The sequence below is a fragment of the Pyrenophora tritici-repentis genome, chromosome 10, assembly GCF_003171515.1.
Source record: "Pyrenophora tritici-repentis strain M4 chromosome 10, whole genome shotgun sequence".
NCBI lineage: Eukaryota > Fungi > Ascomycota > Dothideomycetes > Pleosporales > Pleosporaceae > Pyrenophora > Pyrenophora tritici-repentis.
The window spans coordinates 4,281,189-4,302,129 of record NC_089399.1 but is presented as its reverse complement, the minus strand read 5'-3'; the positions used below and the strand labels follow the sequence as shown (position 1 = coordinate 4,302,129).

The window sequence follows — 20,941 nt, the reverse complement described above, 5'->3', positions numbered from 1 at the left end:
CGCTGCCCCACACATGTATTTAATTCTACCGAAGTTTCTTAGAAACTCGGTACTGCAAAAACTTTGTAATTCAACACAGTTTTAAATATCTGATCCTGTGAGACCCTAACACGTTTTTGCAGTCCATTAAACGCCTCTGACAGCAACCTGGCGTCCTTGGCCAGTTGCTCCTAACCTGACAGCGCCTTAACTGCGCTCTGACAGCGCTCTAACAGCGCTCTAATAGCAACCCAGCGCGTGCGGCTAGTTGCAGATCCCCACAGTTCCCGCGACACGGTAGACCAACGCCATGTCCACCCAGTTCCCAGACGGCAATGCCGCCGACGCGCCCCATGTGGGAGACGCCTCGGGCAGCGACGCCAACCCTACCGCCGGTGCAACGATCAGCCCCGGTAAGAGCGCGAGGTCTTTCGCTAGACCTACCGTGGCTTCCACCGCCCGCAGCAGCGCCTTGCCACGCGCTACCGGGTCCGCCAACTTACGCCAAATCAGCAACCCAGCTGTACCTGGCGCCTTCGGAAACGAGCAGCTAGAGCAGCAGGGCTATGACGCCGACTCAGATAACGACGAGGCCGACATTACCCAAATCCACCATCTAGTACCATCGCGCCCGTTATCACCTGTCGTAGACGCTCAAGACTCTAGCGACTCCTTTCAACCGTCCCCGCCTAACGTCACTACAACCCGCGGCCGCGCAGGCTTTCAGTACCCCGCTCTCCGACAGCGGTCGGACGCCCAGCGCACTGATAACCCCTTTACGTACCAAACAGAAGACGGCAACCATACTAGCTACGCCCTCTCTCCGCCTACATGGGACCCGCTACCCTCGCCTACGCCACGCACAGAGGGGACTACCTCAAAGCCCGTCCGCAAAGTCATTGGCTACGTAATCCCCAAAACTGACTTGCCTCAAGGCAGTCAGCCAACTCTAGCCGCCTATGAGTACGACGCCAACGGCGAGCCCAGGCTAGTAGGAGAACTTGACGAAGCTTTTGTTAAAGGCTCAACCACGGAAGCTGGAGAGAAACTCTACCAGTTCTGCTTTGACACCGTCCACACCCTACATAACGACCTCGCCAATCTTCAAGAGCGCCTGACGGACGCTCAGGAAGACCTCATCGACGAGCGCGTCGCCAAACTCAACTCCGAAAAGCAGGTAAAGTTCCTTACAAACCAGCTTCAAGAGGTGAGAGGCAGCCTCCACGTAGCCAACCAAGACCTCCAGTCGAAACTCGACACCGCTGAGCGACGAGCCGAACGCTACCTCCAGCGCAAGGAGGAGTACAAGACCGCCCTTAACCAAGAGTCTACCGCGCACGGCGAAACCAAAGAAAAGCTTAAAGCCTATGCTAGCACCGCGCGCCCATCTCTACGCGGCAAACCGCATGACTCCATCTCTGACGAATCAGATGGACCCGTTAGCGTACGCCGCCACCGCTCAGCTACCAAACTTAGCCCTGACGCTCCGCTGCCCGCCACAACGCAGCGACGATCTAAACAACCTGAACCCGCGGTCTTTGAGGGCCCTACAGGCACAAAGGCCTCTACCTACCAGAAATGGAAACTCGACATGCAGAGCTGGTTCCGTGCCCATCCGTACCCTTTCGCCAACAACGAGGAGGAGCAACTAGACTACATCCGCATGAAAACCACCGGCGTAGCCTGGGATAATATCTCGAGCGGATGGTTTGTCGAAGGAGACGAGTTCCATACTGCACAAGAAGCGTGGGATATCCTCGACGCCTGCTACGGCCGTTTGAATACCCGCCTAGATGCCCACAACTTCTACGAAAAGGAAGGCTTCATGAAGCCTGGTGAGACTATCACCTCCTACCTGGCCCGCTTCAAAGCCGGCGTCGCTCCCTTGAAATGGGACGACGAGGAAAAGACTCTGCAAGCCTACAAGAAGTTGCCAGACCAGTGGCGCAGCCGAGCGGAGCACCTCATGAGCGACGACACCTTCACCAAGGACTTTGCCAAGTTCAGCCACAAGCTCCGACACCTCGAACAACTTCACTCCGCCCTCCAGCCCTCTCACAACCCTAGCAAGGGTAATAGTGGAGGTAGCGGTCGTGGCGGCGGCGGCAATAACCGCAACCGCAATCGCAACGCCGACAACGCGCAGCCCAAAGGCAGCGGAGCCAACCAATTTATTATCAACAAACCCTACAGGGAGCGCACTGTCATGGAGACCCAGGTCCTAGCTGAATTGGAACGCTGCTTCAAGTGCACCCGTGCAGGCCACAAGTCTAACTCCGACGACGCGCCCTGCAAGGACATGGACAAGCTCACTTCAATGGGCCGCTACCCCGAAGTCCTCACCGCCTTGAACGAAGCCCGCAAGGCCGCCGGCGTCCCTATCCCTAAGGCCGCCGTACGCATTAACGCCGTCCGAGCCCCTACTCCTCCAGCGGCCGCCTCTGACGCCCGCTCGGAAAACGAGTAGTCCCTGGCGAAAGTCGCCCCAGGGACCCCAAGAGCCTGAGAAACTCAATAAAGAACCCTTGAATACACCTGAACCTACAACGCCCCCTTCTCCTACTGCCGAAGACTGCGACGACAACGACACTGAACCTGACCCCACACTGCAAGCAATCCTGGACCGGATCAAGAACCTGGAACGCCCTGCTGCCCCACGGGTTCGCGTCTCCGCCATCGCAGCCGCCGCTATTCGTGGCAATACTTATCTCCCTATGGTAGGTCAGCAATTAGTATTCAAAGGGATGATATCTCCCTCTCAACAACCATCCTCACACGTAGAACTCATGGGTGACTCTGGTTGTGCTTCTCTCTTCATTGATGAATCTCATGCTCGCGCACACAAATACGAATTAATTCCGCTCCAAGACCCAGCTGTCCTGGAGCTCGCAGACGGCACCCAAGTTGCCAACGTTACCCATATGACACGGGTACACGTAACTTTCGACACCCACCATGAACAAGTCCTTGCCTATGTGACCAAAGTTAGCGGAGTGCAAATGATCCTTGGCACTCCCTGGTTTCAAATCCACAACCCCCAGGTAAACTGGGACACTATGTCAATAGTATTCAACTCAGACCATTGCATTCGCAACTGCCTAGAAAACCACAAGCCATGCATGGCTGCTAGTAGCCGACACCGCAAACACCCAGCGCCCCCAGCCTATGAGCTTAAAAAAGCTCGCCATCCTAAGGCTCCTCAACATCCCCCGCCTATCGACATCGCTTTTATCTCAAGCCGGGTGGCCGCCATTTCAGTGACAAGAGGAGAACAGGTCTGCCTAACCTCTATGGAAGAGGTTGAAAGACTTTGCAATATGACCGACCAAGAATGGACGGATACCCAACTGCTGCGTGCGGCAGGAGCCAAAGTCCTCCCTGAAGACTTTGAAAAGTTTCGCGATCGAATGGAGCGCCCCCACATGAGTAAAGAGGAAATCCTGGCTAAGCTGCCAGAGGTCCTCCATCCCCTCTACCATGGCTTCGACCCACGAGAGGCCGATGAGATCCCTCCGCAGCGAGACAAGCTGGACCACGCTATTGAAATCCAGTTAGACCCCGAAACCGGAAAACCGCCTCGCCCTTCATCACAGCGGCTAAGGCCGCTATCCCGCGACGAAGCCCGAGCTGTGAAGCTCTACATTGACGATATGATCCGGAAAGGCCACATTGAACGTAGCACCTCTGAATGGGCTGCCCCCTCCTAGTAGTCAAGAAACCTGGAGGAGGTATCCGAATTTGCGTGGACTATCGAGGACTTAATGCCCATACCATCAAGAACCGTAACACCCCTCCGTTGATACGCGACATGCTCACCAAGCTATCCAAGGCCAAATTCTTCTCTAAGGTAGACGTTATCGCCGCCTTCAATAAAATCCGGATTAAAGAAGAGCATAAACACCTCTCAGCGTTCATTACGCCATACGGCCTGTACCAGTACACCGTAATGCCCTTTGGAATGTGCAACAGCCCTGGAACATTTCAAGCCTACATCAACGACGTCCTCCATGAGTACCTGGACGAATTTTGCATGGCCTACCTAGACGACGTCATCATATTCAGCGAAACAAGGGAAGAGCATGATGACCATCTACTCCGAGTGGTCACACGCCTGTCCAACGCTGGGCTCCCCATGGACATCCTGAAATCTGAATTCTTCCAAGAAGAAGTCAAGTTTCTTGGGCTTATTATCACACCGAACGGTATAAAGATGGACCCAGAAAAGGTCAGTGCTATACAGGACTGGCTTCTACCCAAGTCCCTCAAGGATGTCCAAGCCTTCCTTGGCTTTGCCAATTTCTATCGCCGTTTTATATATGGCTTCTCTGATATCGCCAAACCTCTCACCCATCTCACCCGCGGAGATCCAAAGCTGTTTCAAATGACCCCGAAGCTTCGCGAGCCTTTGACCTGCTCAAGCAGGCATTCTGTAGCGAGGTGGTCCTCGCCCATTTTAACCCAGACCTCAAATGCATCCTGGAAACCGACGCCTCTGACTACGTCTACGCTGCAGTGCTCTCCCAAATTCAAAGCGACGACACTATACGCCCTGTCGCGTACCTCTCCAAAAAGATGACTCCTACGGAGTGCAACTATGAGATCTACGACAAGGAACTGCTGGCAATAGTCCGCGCCTTCGAGGAATGGCGCCCGGAGCTCGCAGGCGCCGCCGACACAGTAGAAGTACTTACTGACCATCGAGGCCTCGAATACTTCCGCTCTAAACGCCACCTTAACCGCCGACAAGCCCGCTGGGCCGAGTTCTTAGAGGAATTCGACTTTAAAGTCAAGTATCGGCCTGGAAAACAAGGCACGAAGCCAGACAGCCTCACCAGAAGGACAGGTGACCTGCCTGAGAGTGTCACCGACGACCGCGTCCAGCACCAGTGTCAGACCATCCTTGGCGACCACCGGTGGGATGGAGGCAGCCATGAAGCTATCCGCCTTGCTGGCCTCTGCTTAGGAGAAGCCGAGTGCGACCTGCCCTCTATCTTATCCCTCATGCATGAATCCGGAGAAGGCATGTCACGCGTGGGCACCGCCATGGTTAGGCTAGCCCGCCTCACTCTCCAAGGACAACATGACCCTTACGACGACCTTGTAGCAGCCGATGAAATGACTACCCAAGAAATTGTCGATGCCCTCTACCCTACAGACGCCCGCCTTACCGCTATCCGCGACGCACTCAACAACGGCCATCGACGTATCCCTCACCACCTTATTGCTGAAGGTGTGCGGTTGGAACTGGGCGATCTTGAAACCAACGCTGAGAGAAAGCTTTTTATGCGCTATAACCGCCTTCTTGTCCCATTCAGCGAGAAACTGAGGACCCGCATTATAAAAGATATCCATGACTCCCTGCCAGGAGGGCACGGGGTCGCACCACAACATACCAGCAGGTGAGCCAATGGTACTATTGGCAAGGCATGACCGACACTATCGCAAGGTTCACTAACAACTGCACCACCTGCCGGCGCTCCAAAGTCAACCGCCACGCTAAGCATGGCCTCCTGCACCCATTGCCTGTGCCAGAGAAATACTGGACGGACATCTCTATCGATTTCATTACGCCGCTGCCACCCTCAAAGTGGTGCGGCCACTCATACCGACACATCATGGTGGTCGTGGATAGGCTGTCGAAGAAGAAGAAGTTTATCGCCATTGAGAACATGGAGGTACTAACTATCGTCGACAAGTTTCTCGAATACATCTGGAGAGAAGAGGGCTACCCAAAGACCCTAGTTTCAGACCGAGGCCGCCAATTCACATCCCACTTTTGGCGCCGCCTTTGCGACCGCGTCGGCACAGCACCAAAGCTCTCAACTGCCTATCATCCTGAGACAGATGGCCAAACAGAAAACGCCAACGCGGACTTGAAGCAGTACCTGCGCTCGTACGTGAACTACCTGCAGGATGACTGGGCCCAGCTCCTACCTTTAGCTGAATTCGAAGCCAACTCCGCTATAAGCTCCGCTACTGGAGTTTCCCCATTTCAAGCAACAAAGGGCTACCAACCTCGCTCCGGCCTAGAACCAGCCCACGCCATCACTAACGCCACCCCAGCTGCAGCACAGCGGCGCGCTGCTGACTCCCTCACAAACCGCATTGACGCAACCCGTCGGTACCTCCGCGATGAGATCGCCTGGACCCAGGAACGCATGAAAGACTTCGCTGATGTCCACCGCCATCCAGCCCCCCGCTTCGCTGTTGGCGACTGGGTGCTCCTCAACGCTAACCATATTAAGACCGAAAGGCCAGTCAAGTCGCTAGACCACAAGAATATGGGTCCCTACCAGATTACCCGTGTTATTGACAACATGGCCTATGAGCTAGACCTGCCAGATAGCCTTAAGAACATTTTTCCCGCTTTTCATCCGTGGCTGCTCCAACCATATGAGGATGACGCTCTACCTGGACAGCCCAGAGCTAACGACAACGCTCCCCCGAAGTCCATTTGAACGATGAGGGCGACACAGAGTATGTTATCGCTCAAGTCTTAGACTCCCGCATACGAAATACAATGAACGACCCCTATACTGGCCGCCGTGGTTGCCTCCAGTACAAAGTTGAATGGGTCGGCAACGACCAGTCTGAAGGCTGGCAACCCTACTTCAACCTGCGCGGCAGCAAGGAGTCAGTCCAGGACTTTCACGACCGCAACCCTGGGCGCCCTGGGCCTCACGCCACCTTTCATGATTATGACGACAACGGGCAGCTTGCCGTTGCCCTGCTTTGTGTTTTCAATGGAAGTTTGAACGCTCAGTCGGGACTTTGAGCATTTTGGAGGGGGGACGTGTCATGGTTTGGAACCTTGGTGTTCTGAGCACGGACCACGCCGGCGCCTCGGGTGCCGAGGCCCCGCTGCCCCACACATGTATTTAATTCTACCGAAGTTTCTTAGAAACTCGGTACTGCAAAAACTTTGTAATTCAACACAGTTTTAAATATCTGATCCTGTGAGACCCTAACACTTCTACTACTCTCGCCTTTGCATCTTCCTTACCGCAACCGGCGGCCTTCTTTAAACTCTACCTCTTTTCCTCTTTTCCTCTGCCCTATGCTCTTGCTTTACGCTTCTGCCTACTCTGAAACCCCTCTTTCTTATTTTCTAGTAAACTCTCTTATATTTCCTCCTCTCTAAAACCCCCCTATATATTATTTACTATCCACTTTATTATTCTTAACTCTTTTTACTTACTTTCTCTAGTTATCTTCTTATACTATAATACCTAACCCTCTTTACCCTCCCTGATCCTCTCTACCCTCCCTGATCCTCTCTACCCTCCCTGATCCTCTCTACCCTCCCTGATCCTCTCTACCCTCCCTGACCCTTCCTCTCCCTGACCCTTCCTCTCTCTACCCCTAACCCCTTTAACCGCGCCCTCCACTACTCTCTTACCTCCCTCTACCCTACCTCTTCCTCTATTAACCCCCCTATTAATACTCTGTTACACTATCAATTTGCGTCTCGTACTATCCAATACTGCCCCGAACAATTCCTCTCCTACCCCTTACATTTCTCCTGCCTAACTCCCTACTAAATACATAACGAATAACCCTTATACAAATCTACTCTAACACAATCTTAACTGCTTCTTTTGTATTTCTCCTCCCCGTCACTAACATCTCCCTATTTTGTCCTCGCTTTGCTTATCACCCGCCCTTCGCATATTCCCTATCTATTCCCCTACTATCCTAATTGCCTGTCTTACTACTCTACCTGCCTAAACTCCTGTTATCACTGCCGTATTAAACTCTACTACCCGCTTTGTCGCTCCTGCTCCTACTGCTCTACCCTCCTCTCTACTATTTCTCCTCTTTATTACTGCTCTTTGCTGCTGTCTATCTCCTTGTCCGCTTGTCTACACACTAAACGTCTCTCCTCCTCTTCTTTATATCTCTCTTCGCCTCCTTGCCCCTCCAAATACTTTTCTAATACTCGCCTTCTATATCTTATTACCCACTCTTTCCCCTCTACATACTACCTAACGAATTGCTCTTCTACCTTATTTTGCCTGTAATCTAATCCTCCTTTATCTCCTTATGAATATTTTTATTCTTCTATTCATTTCTTACCTATCCCTCTCTTTATTCTGTAACCCTAACCCTTTCTTCCTTCTATACCCCTAACCCTGTCTTATCTACTATAAATCCTCTTCTCCCCTTTAACCCCGCCCCTAACGCTTTCCTACCTCCCTCTACCTAAACGCTGCCCTAATAAACCCCCCGTGAATACTCCTTTATACTGTTAATTTGCATCTCTTACCTTCTAATACCGCCCCTAACAATTCCTTTCCTACTCTACCTCCCACCAAAAACGCCCCTAATAACCCTTAAACTGAATCGGCTCTAAAACAATCGTAATCGCTTCTTTTACACTTCCCCCCTCCCCTCACCAACATCTCCCTATATTTTCCTCGCTTCGCCCATTATCCGCCCCTTTGCATATTCCCTATCCATTCCCCTACCATCCTAATTCCCTACCTCACTACTCTACCTCCCTAAACTCCTGTTGCCGCTGCTGTATTCACCTCCGCCACCCGCCTTGTCGCTCCTGCTCCTGCTCCTGCTGCTCCAACCCTCCCTGCCCCTCCTCATCTCTCCTCTCCACCACATCCATCCTTCCCTCTCTCTCTTCTGTTCCTCTCTCTTCTTTCCTTTCCTCTTCATCTATTTCTATCTCTCCTTATTTTTAATCTAATTTACTCGCTTTTATCACTTAATCTATATAACATCTACTAAATACCCTAACTCGGAAACTTTTCCTATTGCCACTACATCTTCTCTCTTCTTCCCTTTACCTCGGCCTATACCCTTCTCTGCAATAACCTCTGTTGTTTATTGTTCTCCTCTATTATAAACGGCTGACTCTAATAAAACTCTCTTATTAACCTATTCGTTTCTGTACACCCTAACCCCTACTTGCTCTAAAACTGTCTTACGAATCCCTCTATTAAATTTACTTTAACTCTCTGTTCTACTAACCTCCTATCTATCCCTATGCTACTCTATTCTTGCTTCCCTATACTAATCCTAACAACCTTGCTATTATTATTATTATTATTATATTTCCATTAGAGTCCTGTATCAGTCGGTGACTATGTAGGACTTTGGCTAAGCCGTTCTATGTATGATGGTCGTTGTGGAGTTTCTATGGGTCTTGTACAATTTGGGTGGTGTTTTGCGTACTCCAATTTCAGAGCTAGTCTTCCATTGGCGCGGGTGCTAAAGAGCAGTGTGGTGAATAGAAAGAGATGTAGCAGCGGGCTCTTTTAGATAAGGAAATATTGTTTTTGTAGTTTTATACAGTGTCTGTCTGTTCGGTGGTTTGCCCAAGGTGCCATTTTCTCGTGCCAATCCTAGTACTTGCAATAAAGGCTAGAGTAGCTTTGATGCCTGTCTTTGTTTGGAGGAGGAGTGGGAGGGTGATGGGTCTGTGTGGTATTGCTTCTTTGAGTGTATTTCGATGTGTTTTGTACTGTTTGCAATCTAGAAGTAGATGCTGTGGTGTTTGTGGTTTGTAGCATATACATAGATTGCAGTCTCTCTTGTTGAATCTCTTAAGGTAGGAGTTGAAGTATCCATGTCCTAGCTTGAGTGAGTAGAACGCGCTCGAGATTTCTCTTGGTGTTCCCTTCGGGACTTTGATTGTTGTATGTGTGTTGAGCTTGAAGATCCTTGAGTAGGAGCTTCTGTTTTTGGTGGGCCTGTCGGTATACCTCTTGTACTCCATCAGTTGTTCTGTTTTTTGTATTTTGTTGATTTCTGTGCCTAAGTAGGCTAGGCTCGCTGTGGTCGATGTTGTTGGTCTCTCTTTAGCTGCTTCCTTTGCTAGCGTGTCGGCTTTTTCGTTGCCCTTGACGTCGTTATGTCCTGGGGCCCACTGCAGGTGGATCGATGCTTTCTTTGTCGTTATTCTCTTTGCAGCTCTGATGCATCTTAGTAGCCACTGTTGTCCCGGGTTGTCCGATAGGTTGTTAAGCCTATGGATTGCTGCTTGGTTGTCTGCGTATACGTAGATCTCTTGGCCTTCTTGTGCCACTGTAGCCGCGTGTTCAAATGCCTGTGCTATCCCCTCTAGTTCACCGTTGTAGACTAGTTGGGAGCATCCAATGTTTGTCTTTTGAGAAAAGGTTTCTTCGTGGGTGGAGCTGTACGCTACTACACCTACGCCGATCCCTATTCCCTTGTCGTGTTGTGAGGCATCTGAGTAGATTGCGGTGAAGTTATCTCCGCTCCTTGATAGGATATAATCCGTGTGTGCAATTGCCTCTTCCTCTTTGCTCTTTTTTGATACAGTAACCTTGTAGTTAAGACTTTCCCATGGTCTGAACCTATATGGGATTATCTTTTCTACGCTATTGTTGTCTCTCTCTGGGATTGACTTAACAATAGTGTATAGTTGTCTATGCTGGTTTGGCTTTTTGTAGCTAGCTTTGTCTGTATTTGTGATCCTTGTAATTGCTTTCTGGATTGGGTGGTTGCTGGATAGCTGGTGTGCTCTAGACGCATACTTTCGGTTGTTGGTGTTGAGTCTAATTGCAGGTGACGTAAGTCCGGATTCAATGCTTGTTGGTAGGGATGGTGACGTTCTAAACACTCCAATTATCTTTCTACACGCCAGGTTGTGCAGTGATTGTAGGAGGCTAGTGGCGTAGCTTTGGTTCTTCCAGTATATTTGTGATCCGTAGTCTGCAACGCTTGTGACGCATGCTAGGTATAGTTGTCGTACTGCTTTTGGGGAGAGTCCTCTTTCGATGTTGGCTAGTCTCCCTAGTCTATAGAATGCTTTCCTTGCTTGGCTTACGCGTGTAGCAATATGTTCCTTGAAGGACAGTCTATTGTCTATGTGGATACCTAGCCATTTGATTGTGTCTTTCGGTTCTACAATGGTGTTGTCTGGAAGCTGTAGGCTTCTCTCTTTTCTCTCTTTCTTGGCGGTAAAGTGGATGAGCTCTGTCTTAGCTATATCGAACATAATCGCTAAGTTTTTCCCTCGGTGAGATAGTAGGCGGACTTGCTGTTCTAGTATTTTGACATTTTTCTTTAGCGATGTTGAGGATGTCGATAGAGATAGGTCGTCAATATAGGATAGGTTGAAGCTTTGTAGTCCTGGGAAGAGGTCTCTGGTGTAGATAAGAAAGAAGATTGGAGACACTGGGCTGCCTTGAGGTATCCCAGCTATTATCTCGGAGAATTCTTGTGTCTTATTGTCGAAGGAGAGTCTTAGCGATCTGTTTGAGAAGAAGGATTTTGTCCAAGCGATAAGACTAATTGGAAGGCCTAGCTTCTTAAGCGTTCGCAGGAATTGATTGTGTGAGACGTGGTCAAATGCTCCCTTTACGTCTAGGAAGATAGTTGATGTTATTTGGCCTTTCTGTTTCTGGTGCTGAATTTGGTCGATGAGTAGCATAGCTGCATCTATTGCAGATTTCTTGAGTCTACCCCAATTTGGGTTGGGTGTAGTAGCTCTGTGATTTCTGCTAGATTGCTCAGCCTACTTGCGGTGATCCTCTCGTTAATCTTTCCTAAACAGCTTAATAGAGTGATAACTCTGTAGGCTTTTGGGATTGAATAGTCTGGTTTTGATGCCTTTTTAAGAACAGCTCCTGTAGCTTGTTTCCAGCATTTTGGGTGGTATCCGTAGTCGAATAGGAGTGAGAAAGCTTTAAACATTGTTTGCGGTTGAGCTTTGTACGCAGCTGTGATTATGTCTTGTGTTATTGCATCTGGTCCTGGGGTGCTACTTTTGACTTGACTTGAGCATGCTCGTTCTAGTTCAGTCGTGGATAGTGCTGGCCAATCCCATCTCTTTTCCTGGTAGTTGGTGAATGTGGGCGCTTCGGTTATGGGCGGTGGTGGGAATAGCGTGTTGCGGAACGCTTGGCATTTCTTGTCGAATGATGTTTCTCCTTGTATAGGTGGAATTCTTTCGACTTTGTTATCCTTTGTATATGCCATGGCTTTGTAGATTGACTGCGGGTCTTCCTTCTCTAGGAATTCATTCCAGTGTTTCCTTTTAGCGTCTTTGATTGCCTTGTTGTAGGTGTTTCGTGCACGTAGGAAGTCTCTTTTCTCTAGGTAGGCGTCGTGTATCGCAGTAGTTTCGAGCTTTTCTTTAAAAATCCTTCTATAGTGGGAAGTGTCTTGTCGTAGCTTTGTCAGCTCTTTGTTCCACCAAGCTTTTGGTTTTGGACCAAGTCTAGTGATAGGGATAGCTTTGTTTGCTGCAGTTTGGATTGCTTGAGTTATTGCTTTACCAATCTCTTCTAGCTGTTGCTCTAGCTCTGTATTGTTGCCGAGGAGGAGGTCCATTAAGTCTGCCTTTCTTGGATCACTGATCTGGTCCATATCTTGCAAGGTTTGACTGTTTTGGATTGCCGTTTCTAGTTCTTTGTTGAAGGTGTCCCAGTTAGCCTTTGCAGTATTAAATCTGGGTTGGTTTGTCGGGTTTTCTACAAGGTCTGCGTTTGTTTGGATGGAGAATAGGAGGCCGTAGTGATCTGATCCAGTTTCAGGTATAGTCTGCCAGTCCGTAGCTTTGCTAGCCAAGTCTGGAGTGACAAGTGAGAGGTCTAGGACTGTTTCTCTAGATAGGTGTGGTCTGAAGAATGTGCCTACTCCTGGTGTGTTTAGGAGCTCTAGATCTTGTTCTTCAATCCAGTCAATAAATGGCTGTGCTCCTTGGCTCGTCGTTGGGCATAGCGGGTCCCACAATGGATGGTGCTCGTTGCTATCTAGTACTAAAATAGAACTTGGCGGAAGCTTAGTGTTAAGTATAGCTCTGGGCAGTGTTTTTTCCCCTTCGGCGTTTGTTTGGTTGTATACGTTAAATAGGTTAAATTGGAAATTAGAACCTTTTATTGTAATAGCCATTGCGTCTGGGTCTATTTTGAAGTCGTTTTGGGTGAATGTCTCTGCTTCTAGTGTTCTAGATATATAAAATAGAACCCTAGGGCGGACGGGTAGGTTTGTTACTGGTAAGATCTGGATAAACGCAGTGTGATTTATGGATCTTGCTGTTGCGTAGTTGTCGTTGGTAGTTAGCCATGGCTCTTGAATTGCAATTATATCAGCTTTAAGTTCAACTGCAAGTTGCAGTGTAGACTCAGTCGCTGTAATGCTCTTGTTGAGATTGACTTGGAGGATCCTAATGTTGTTCAACATTAAAATCCTGCGGGGATGCTCTTTGTTACTGCTTGGTAGAGTTCGCACTCTTTGCTGTTTGCAAAGTGGGGCTCTTTGCAGTTACTACAGTGGGGGAGTGTATGGTTGCAGGGTTTTCCTTTTGTATTACACACTGAGCATTTGTGTGTTGTAGTTGCATGTTCTTCTCCGCACAAATTGCATGCTGGTTGGTTTCGGCATCTAGTGGCTGGGTGGCCAAATTGTTGGCAGTTTAGGCATTGGGTAGATGCTGCTATAGGCTTAAACTTTTCGGTGAAGAGAGTTTGTCCAAGGATTGTAATTCTACCACCAAGTCTGGCTGCGTCTTCGGCTGTTTTGAATGCTATTACAATAGAGCTGTTCTTCTTGTTTTGCCATTCTCTTGATATCCAGTATGGGTTGCCAGTAATTTGTAGTCCGTTGTTGTATGCTGGGATTTCTGTGTGGAGTATCTCTAGTGTCTCTGCTCCCTCCCATTCTGTTGGCACATTATGTACTACTACTTTCGTCCATGATTCTAGTAGTTGTACATTCTTTAGCTCAAACTTTTGATGCCATATATGCTTGTGTTGGACTAGGTATTCTCCTGAGTAGGTTGGAGTGGTTGTTAGAATAATATTGTTCTTTCTACTTGTTGTTACTTCCTTCACTACTGGGTCTTTGATGCCGCCCTTTGTGAACTCTTCGTTGATTAGGTCTCTAATCTGGAGTGGTGTGTGAGACGTAGGCTGGGTAAGCGTAAGGACTGCTTGGTAGTAGCTTGCTGGCTTTTTGTTTGTCTTCTTTTTTGTAGACACTGTAGTCCATGTGTTTCCGTTGTTCTGGGCGGCTACGCTAGCGTATGATGTCTTGTTTTGTTGGGTGTTTTGGGTGTTTTGGGTGTTTTGGATGTTCTGGGTGTTCTGGTTGTTTGGTTTTTCTTGGTTGTTTGGGTTTTGTGGTCCAGTTGCGGCATTAACAGCTTTCTTTAGTGTCTTTGTAGCTTGTTGGGAGGCGCTTGTAAGCGTTGCAGTCTGGTACGCAAGCTGTGCTGTAAACTTCTCAGTCATTTGCTGCGTAACCCTGCCTAGTTCCGTAAAGTCTCTAAAGACGTCCAGTAGTTGTAGTAGTTTGTTTTGGGATAGATGGGATTCGGCCATAGTAGATGCTTGTAGAATTAGGTCCCTTGCCCAGAAGATTGCTTGGGTTGAGTCCTTTGCTCTTGGTTTCTTTTCTTGGCTGTTCTGGAATGGGTTTCTCTCTCTTGTAGTTATCTCTGGGGAGAATGCCGCTGGTCTTTTATTTAGTGGTGGCTGAATAATTAACCTTGGTGTTTCTTGGGTGGTCTGCTCGATGGGTGTTGTTGGGTTGTCTTGGTGCCTTTCGTCGGTCTCCATTTCGTCGTCCAGTGTGCTTGAGGTCCGGAGGTCTTCTGGTAGCTGGACTACGATAGTGTCGCTATCTGGGGCCATTTTAGCCTCTCTGTTGTCTTGTTGTTGTTGTTTCTTGGCTTGGTCTGTGCGTTTGCTTCTGAAAGTTCGGACGCGTCGCGTTTGGGGTACTAGACTCCTTGTATCTCCACAACCACGCGGCTGCACGGCTTGGGAGTAGTCGGAATCTATTTCTTTCGATGGATATAGTTGGTTTCTGATGGAGTTTCACGTGTTCGGAAAAAACTCGAAGTTGTGTGTGGGACAACCTTGCTATAAATACCCTCGAAACTAACAATCTTTTATATCTGCTGTCTAATCTCCTCCGTATCTATTATCTTCTTATTGCTTGTATACACACGTTATACCATTCGCTATACTAAACACAACCTAAATACTTCTTCAACTATCTCCTTTGCCTACTACCTCTTAGTTCTCTAATACTGTTGTATATTGTGTCGGCTCTGTCCTTCGCCTACCGCCGTCTATATACCGCATCGCATTATCTACTACCCTATATACCTCTATCACTATTCTGCGTCGGTAAACTTAAACTCTACCTACTGTATGCACGTCCAACACGGCCTGCCTCGTCTTACTACTGTTGCTTAAATACCCACTATGCATTATTGTACTGTACCTTAACTCTATCCTTATCCTTATTACTACTGCTGTTCTTGCTACTCTCTCTTTACTTGCTCTATATTTTTCTTTACTTCTCTTTCTATTTTCTTTACTTCTCCTTCTTTCTCTTTATCTTTTGCTTCTTATGTCCTTCTCTATAAACTTCCTTATCTTTCTCTCTCTTTCTTCTTCTACCTATCTTCTATTCCCTTTACTATACTCCTCTTAAATTATATCGGGTTTCTTTTATTCTTCTTTCTTTTCTAACATCTCTTTTTAATATTATTGAAACATAATCTCTTATATCTTTTTTATTTATATCTTCTTCTTATGACTCTACTTTTATATAAACTTAATCTTTTCTTCTATCTTCTTATTAATGTATTTATTGAAAAGCTGGCACTATTAGTAGTAGTATGACTACCTAATAGAGCGCTCTCTAAGGCACAACGGTAGTGGTGGTACGACTCGTATTGTATTGACTAAGGAGCTATTCACACGTTCGTAGATCCGTGTTGCGTGCAGCTGCGTCCAAGCTCCCCGCTAGGACCCACCTGCACGTGTCACCAATCATGTGACTACTCCTCCGCTTGATACCACCAAGTCACTTACGGACTGTATTCTCAACACTCCCCCACAGGCCTTACGTGACTTGTTCTAGTGCCCTTCATCAATAACTCCCAGCATCTTCTTAAACCTTTCGAAAGCAACTCTCTGCAGTGGCTTAGTCATTCCGTCGGCAACCATCTCGTCAGTCGGAATATAAGAAATCTGGAGCTTCTTCTGCTCAGCTAGGTCTCTAATGAAGTGGTAGCAGATGTCAATGTGCTTAGAACGTTCGTGCAGATGCGGATTCTTCACCAGTGCAATCGCTCCCTGATTGTCACCGTACATCTGGACTGTGATACCGTTCTCATTGACGTATTGGTGCAGGCCGAGATCTCTGAGTACTTGAGCTGCCCACTGTCCCTGCTTGGCGTACATGGCTTGTGAGATGTACTCAGACTCAGCACTTGAGGTTGCCACTGACTTCTGCTTCTTTGCTGCCCAAGAGAATGGTCCTCCATAGAACATTCCGACTCCCCCAGACATGCTCTTCCGGTCTGTCTTATCGCTTGCCCAGTCAGCGTCGGTGTAGATCCCAAACTCGTTTTGGTGATCTCCTCCTGGACCGAAGCGAATCTTCTGCTTTACTGTTGACCGTAGATATCTCATTAGATTCTTTAACGCAGTCCCGTGCATCTCTACAGGGTCTCTCATGTACTGGGCTAGTCGTCCAAGTACAAAGGCAATGTCTGGTCTCGTGAATACCATTGCGTACATTAAGCTTCCAATAATCTGTGAATATTGTGTGGAGTCGATTCTGGCGTCTTCAGGAGTAGCAGGCTTTAGGTGTTCGTAGTCTGCAGCAGGGATCTTCTTTGACTTGTACTTTGCTGAGGTGATACCATACTTATCTAGGACTGTCTCTAGGTACTGCTGTTGATCGAGGTAAATAGCTTTGTTAGCTCTATCGCGGGTGACTCTAACTCCAAGGATCTTTCGAATCTCCCCCAGGTTCTTGGAGTTGAATCTCGTAAGGAGCATTTCGTCGAACCAGGCTAGGTCTGAAGTGAGTTTCGCGGCAGCAGCAATGTCGTCAACATAAACCAGTAGTGAAATACCTCTGCCTTTATGCGTGAATAGGCAGGGGTCTGCAAGGCTCTGTGTAAAACCGATCTCAGTTAAGAACCCCTTAAGTAGCAGGTTCCAATCTCGTCCAGCTTGCTTAAGTCCGTAAAGACTCCTCAAAACCTTCAGAACGTTGCCTTTCTTAACTTTTACCCCAGCTGGTGTTGTGAGGTAGATGTCTTCTTTTAAGTATGACTCAGTGAATGCGTTCTTGATGTCCCACTGCCAGCATTCCATGCCCTGTTTGGCAACAGTAGCAAGGAATAACCTTAAGGTGTCCATTCGTACTGTCGGGGCGAAAGTCTCGGTGTAGTCAATCCCGTGTTGTTGACTGAACCCTCGAGCAACAAGTCTGGCCTTGAACCTCTCAATCGTACCATCAACTTTAAGCTTGACAGTAAACACCCATTTTGTGGTGACGAGGTTTGCACCCTGGGGTGGAATAAGCTCTTCCCAAGTTCCGTTCCCCACAAGAGTCCTGATCTCTTCCTCAATTGCCTCTTTCCACTTCAGTGCGTTCTCTGGGTCGCTTATAGCTTGTTTATAGGTCTGAGGGATTCTAATGCCTTTAACTTCTGTTGCTGCGAAAGCTTTGCCGCTAAGTTCTGCTCGTCCCGTGACATCGAGGTTTCCACTTACAATCACCGTATAGAAGGCTTTAACAATCGTCTCGTGTGCAGACTCTTCATGGTGGTGCGTAGATGTCGGTATTTCAGTTGTGGGGTCTTCGTCGGCTCGGCTCTCTCGTAGGACAGCTAGCATAGCTTTGACAATTTTGGCTTGGCGATGTTCATCCTCCATGTCGTCAAATGTATCTCGCTTTCTCTTTTGGGTCCGAGTCCTGAAGTGATACCTAGCTGATGGTTCGGCTGCTACTGGGTTGGTAACTTCGTCTACCTCCATTTCTTCGCTCTCATCCTCTACTGTTGGCGCGGGTGGAGTGATGGTAGGTGATGGGTGCGCAGGTGCTGGCGTAGGCGGCGATGGTGGCGGCGGTGATGGCGGCGATGGTGGCGGCGATGATGGCGGCGGCAATGGCGGCGATGATGGCGGCAGTTCAATATCAACATCCAGGGCGTCGGGTTTAGTTAGTTGATTTAGGTTCTTCTTTGGTCTTCCTCTGGCTTTCCGTGGGATGAGCTCATTAGATGTGCCCATTGGACCTGATTTGACTCTCAAGTTCAGGTCTATCTTTCCCCCTGGCACCTTCTCATTAGTTTGGATGACGCTAACTCTATGCGTATATCCAAGGTCAGGAGAGTAGACTTTGAACTGCTTGTCTGTAGTTTCAGAATATCCCATAAAGACGCCTGCTCGACCACGGTGCACTAACTTGTCTAATCTCCCTTTCGCTGGCAGCGTCTTTGGATTGAGATAGGTGTAACACTTGCTCCCCCAGACTCGTACGTGGTCTACGCCTGGGCGTTTCCCTGAGAATACCTGCTCTGGAGACGTGGGTTTTCCCTCGACCAGCGGTCCTGTTGGCAGTCTATTGCGGATGTAGGCGTCAGCCTCAGCGGCCTCGTCCCAGAACTCAATAGGAAGTTGTGCATCATCGAGCATTGCCCTCATTGCGTGTTCGGCAGTCTGGATGCTTCGCTCCACTGGTCCATTTTGATTCGAGCTCGCAATTACGGTGTAGTCGGCCTGAACCCCGTCTTCAGTTTCCCACTGGTTTATCACAAGCTTTAGTTCTGGCGCATTGTCTGATCTGCAGGCCTTCACCTTCTTCCCAGTCTGGAGCTCTACCTTTGCCTTCCATCTGCGTAGCTCTAGGATAGCCTGGTCCTTGGTTTTCAGTGGTATCGACCAGTTCTTTCGGGAGTGGTTGCAGATTATTTGCATAAGGTAGTTATTTCCGCGGAGTGATGTAGGGAACGGTCCAGCTAAGTCAAGAGATACTAGTGCTAGTACCTCCTTTTTGTGTTCTGCTAGGATTTTGTTCATCTTATTCCTCATCTTGCCTTTAAGGCATGGGTCACAGAAGCGCCTGTGGGCTGGGGTACTTTAATCTTTTCAATTGTCGTTACCTTATACAGGTTTCGTAGCATTGCTGGGCCGTAGTGAGCAAACCGTCTGTGCATTAGCCTGTAGTTCCGGCGATCTTTCTTCGTGGACTTGTCTTCTTCGGATTCGTCTGGGTCCTGGTCGGATTGTGTCTCGGGTTGTGTCTCCTGACTTTCCTCCGCAGTGCTTTGATCGTTGCTGTCGGTCCGAGTCTTGCCTGCAATAAACGCCTTTCCTGAGTACTTGCTTGCAATGTGGCTTACGATGTACAGACCGTCCTTCTGTGCTGCTTGTACTGCGATTCTTGATTTGTCCTTAAAATACATGTTCTTGTCATCAAAAATGCCTTGAAGTCCCTCCCTACACAACCGTCTTGCTGCGATTAGATTCACGCCGAGCTTAGGTACGTAGAGAACCTTTCGGAGTAATCCTGTTGTCCCATCCAGTGCCTTCATCATAACAGTACCACGTTGGGTAGAATGAAGAAATCCTCCCCCAACCTGGATAGTGGTGAGCGGCGTGCGCTTTAGCGGTCCTCTAAACAGGTTTCTCTTGTCAGTCATGTGTGATGAAGCACCAGTATCAGCAATCCAGTTCGCCGGTGTGCTTTTACTAGCTTGTTCCGCAGAGATATGGCAGTGTTGCGTACATTCTGTTTCCACGGATGTAGACTCGTGGCTGGTCTCGCTGTCCGTGCCTGAGGAGCCATTGTCCGTTCCAGAGTCAGAATCCTGATTCTTGGCTGCGTACCCATGCTTGCGCCTCGAGGTTGTCTTGACTGTAGGCTTGACAGGTTTGTCAGATCGCTTCTTGTTCTCATTTCTAGAAGGTCTCTTCGACTTGGCTGCGCGTCTCTCAGCTCTTTCGTCTTTCTCTCGAAGTTTTCTTCCGAATTCCTGAATTTCACCCTTGTATTTGCAGTCTCGGGCCCAGTGTTCTCCCTTACAATGGAGGCATCCTGTGGATGGGCCTAATTCAGGCGATGTAGAACGGGGGCGGTCGCGCATCGAGGAGTCCGAGCTTCTATGGTCATTCGGGTGACGGTACTTCGGGAATGCTACATTTGCATGCTCAGCCGTGTCGTTCAGTCGCAGCTCCTTCGTGCGGAGTGCAGCAATCTTTTCGTCAACCGTGAGAGAGGTCTGGACATCGAGATAGTCGATTACTGATCCGTAGCTTTCTGGAAGAGCGCGTAGCATGATCTGGAGAAGTGCCTCATCATTGTAGAGTCCCTTGGCAGCAGGCTTAGCTGCAATAATCTTGCGGCGGTATTCTTTTAGCTTTGCCCACGTGTAGTCGACATCCTTCTCGTCTTTCCAGGTGAAGTTCTGAAGCTTGGTCATGATGTTGTTGGCTGTCAACTGATCAGTCTTTGAGTACTTGACCTTCAGTGCGGTCCAGAGGGCAGATGCAGTCTCGTACTCGTCTGCGAGAGCGTCGTCATCATCAAGGAGACTGTTTGTGATGTAGAACAGTGCCTTAGCCTCATCCTTGTCGTATTCCTTTGCCTTTTCAGCGTTCCATGTACCTCCCAGTCGTTCGAAGTCGCTTGTCAGGCCTAGGACGCTTGCTTGTTCTGTAGGGTTGACAGTGCCGGCCGGGTCTTGAGAGGTGTTGGCAGTTGATGTGGAGGTGCCAGCTCCATGTCGTGCAATCCAGGCGTACGCGTGCTTCGTGACTTCGATAGTGTAGAAGATTCCCTTTCCCTTCAGCTTCAGTTTGTTATTGCGGAACCATTTCTCGTGATTCTCCTTCGTCAGCTTTGGGATCTTAGGCTCCTTATCGTATCTGTCGTCGCTGCCCATCTTCGCGGTTGTGCTTTTGACTGTCTGTGACGCGTCAAATGCCGTAGTTGTGTGTGGTTTCGAGGTGTAGGGGGTGTTTAGTGGGTTTGTAAACGTTTTGGCGTCTGCGCCCTTCAGCTTTCTCTAGCTGGAACCGTATGCTCGTTTTCGGTGTGTGAGAAGCTCGTCTCGTCTTCCGTGTGCGAGAAGCCCGTCTCGTCTTTCGTATGCGAGAAGCTCGTCTCGTCTTCCGTGTGCGAGAAGCCCGTCTCGTCTTTCGTATGCGAGAAGCTCGTCTCG

General features: G+C 48.8%; 4 protein-coding genes across 4 annotated transcripts; 2 read left to right on the top strand and 2 right to left on the bottom strand.

Annotated features, from left to right (window-relative positions):
- Window positions 1-289: 289 nt before the first annotated feature.
- On the top strand, window positions 290-6,437 carry PtrM4_054840 (UBN2 multi-domain protein; the record flags this gene model as incomplete). Its single annotated transcript, XM_066105104.1, has 6 exons — window positions 290-2,051; window positions 2,205-2,374; window positions 2,397-3,654; window positions 3,687-4,286; window positions 4,352-5,378; window positions 5,426-6,437. 6 exons carry the CDS (start codon window positions 290-292, stop codon window positions 6,435-6,437), a joined length of 5,829 nt encoding a protein of 1,942 aa, XP_065959668.1.
- A 62-nt stretch (window positions 6,438-6,499) lies between these two features.
- On the top strand, window positions 6,500-6,754 carry PtrM4_054830 (CHROMO domain containing protein; the record flags this gene model as incomplete). The annotated part of the gene is made up of 1 exon (XM_066105103.1): window positions 6,500-6,754. One exon carries the CDS (start codon window positions 6,500-6,502, stop codon window positions 6,752-6,754), a length of 255 nt encoding a protein of 84 aa, XP_065959667.1.
- A 2,526-nt stretch (window positions 6,755-9,280) lies between these two features.
- Window positions 9,281-14,597, bottom strand: PtrM4_054820 (uncharacterized protein; the record flags this gene model as incomplete). Its single annotated transcript, XM_066105102.1, has 4 exons — window positions 9,281-11,368; window positions 11,425-13,129; window positions 13,321-13,967; window positions 14,106-14,597. The coding sequence occupies 4 exons, from the start codon at window positions 14,595-14,597 to the stop codon at window positions 9,281-9,283; spliced, it is 4,932 nt and encodes a 1,643-aa protein (XP_065959666.1).
- Window positions 14,598-15,836: 1,239 nt separating this feature from the next.
- On the bottom strand, window positions 15,837-20,662 carry PtrM4_054810 (uncharacterized protein; the record flags this gene model as incomplete). The annotated part of the gene is made up of 2 exons (XM_066105101.1): window positions 15,837-18,809; window positions 18,881-20,662. The coding sequence occupies 2 exons, from the start codon at window positions 20,660-20,662 to the stop codon at window positions 15,837-15,839; spliced, it is 4,755 nt and encodes a 1,584-aa protein (XP_065959665.1).
- Between the last annotated feature and the right edge of the window lie 279 nt (window positions 20,663-20,941).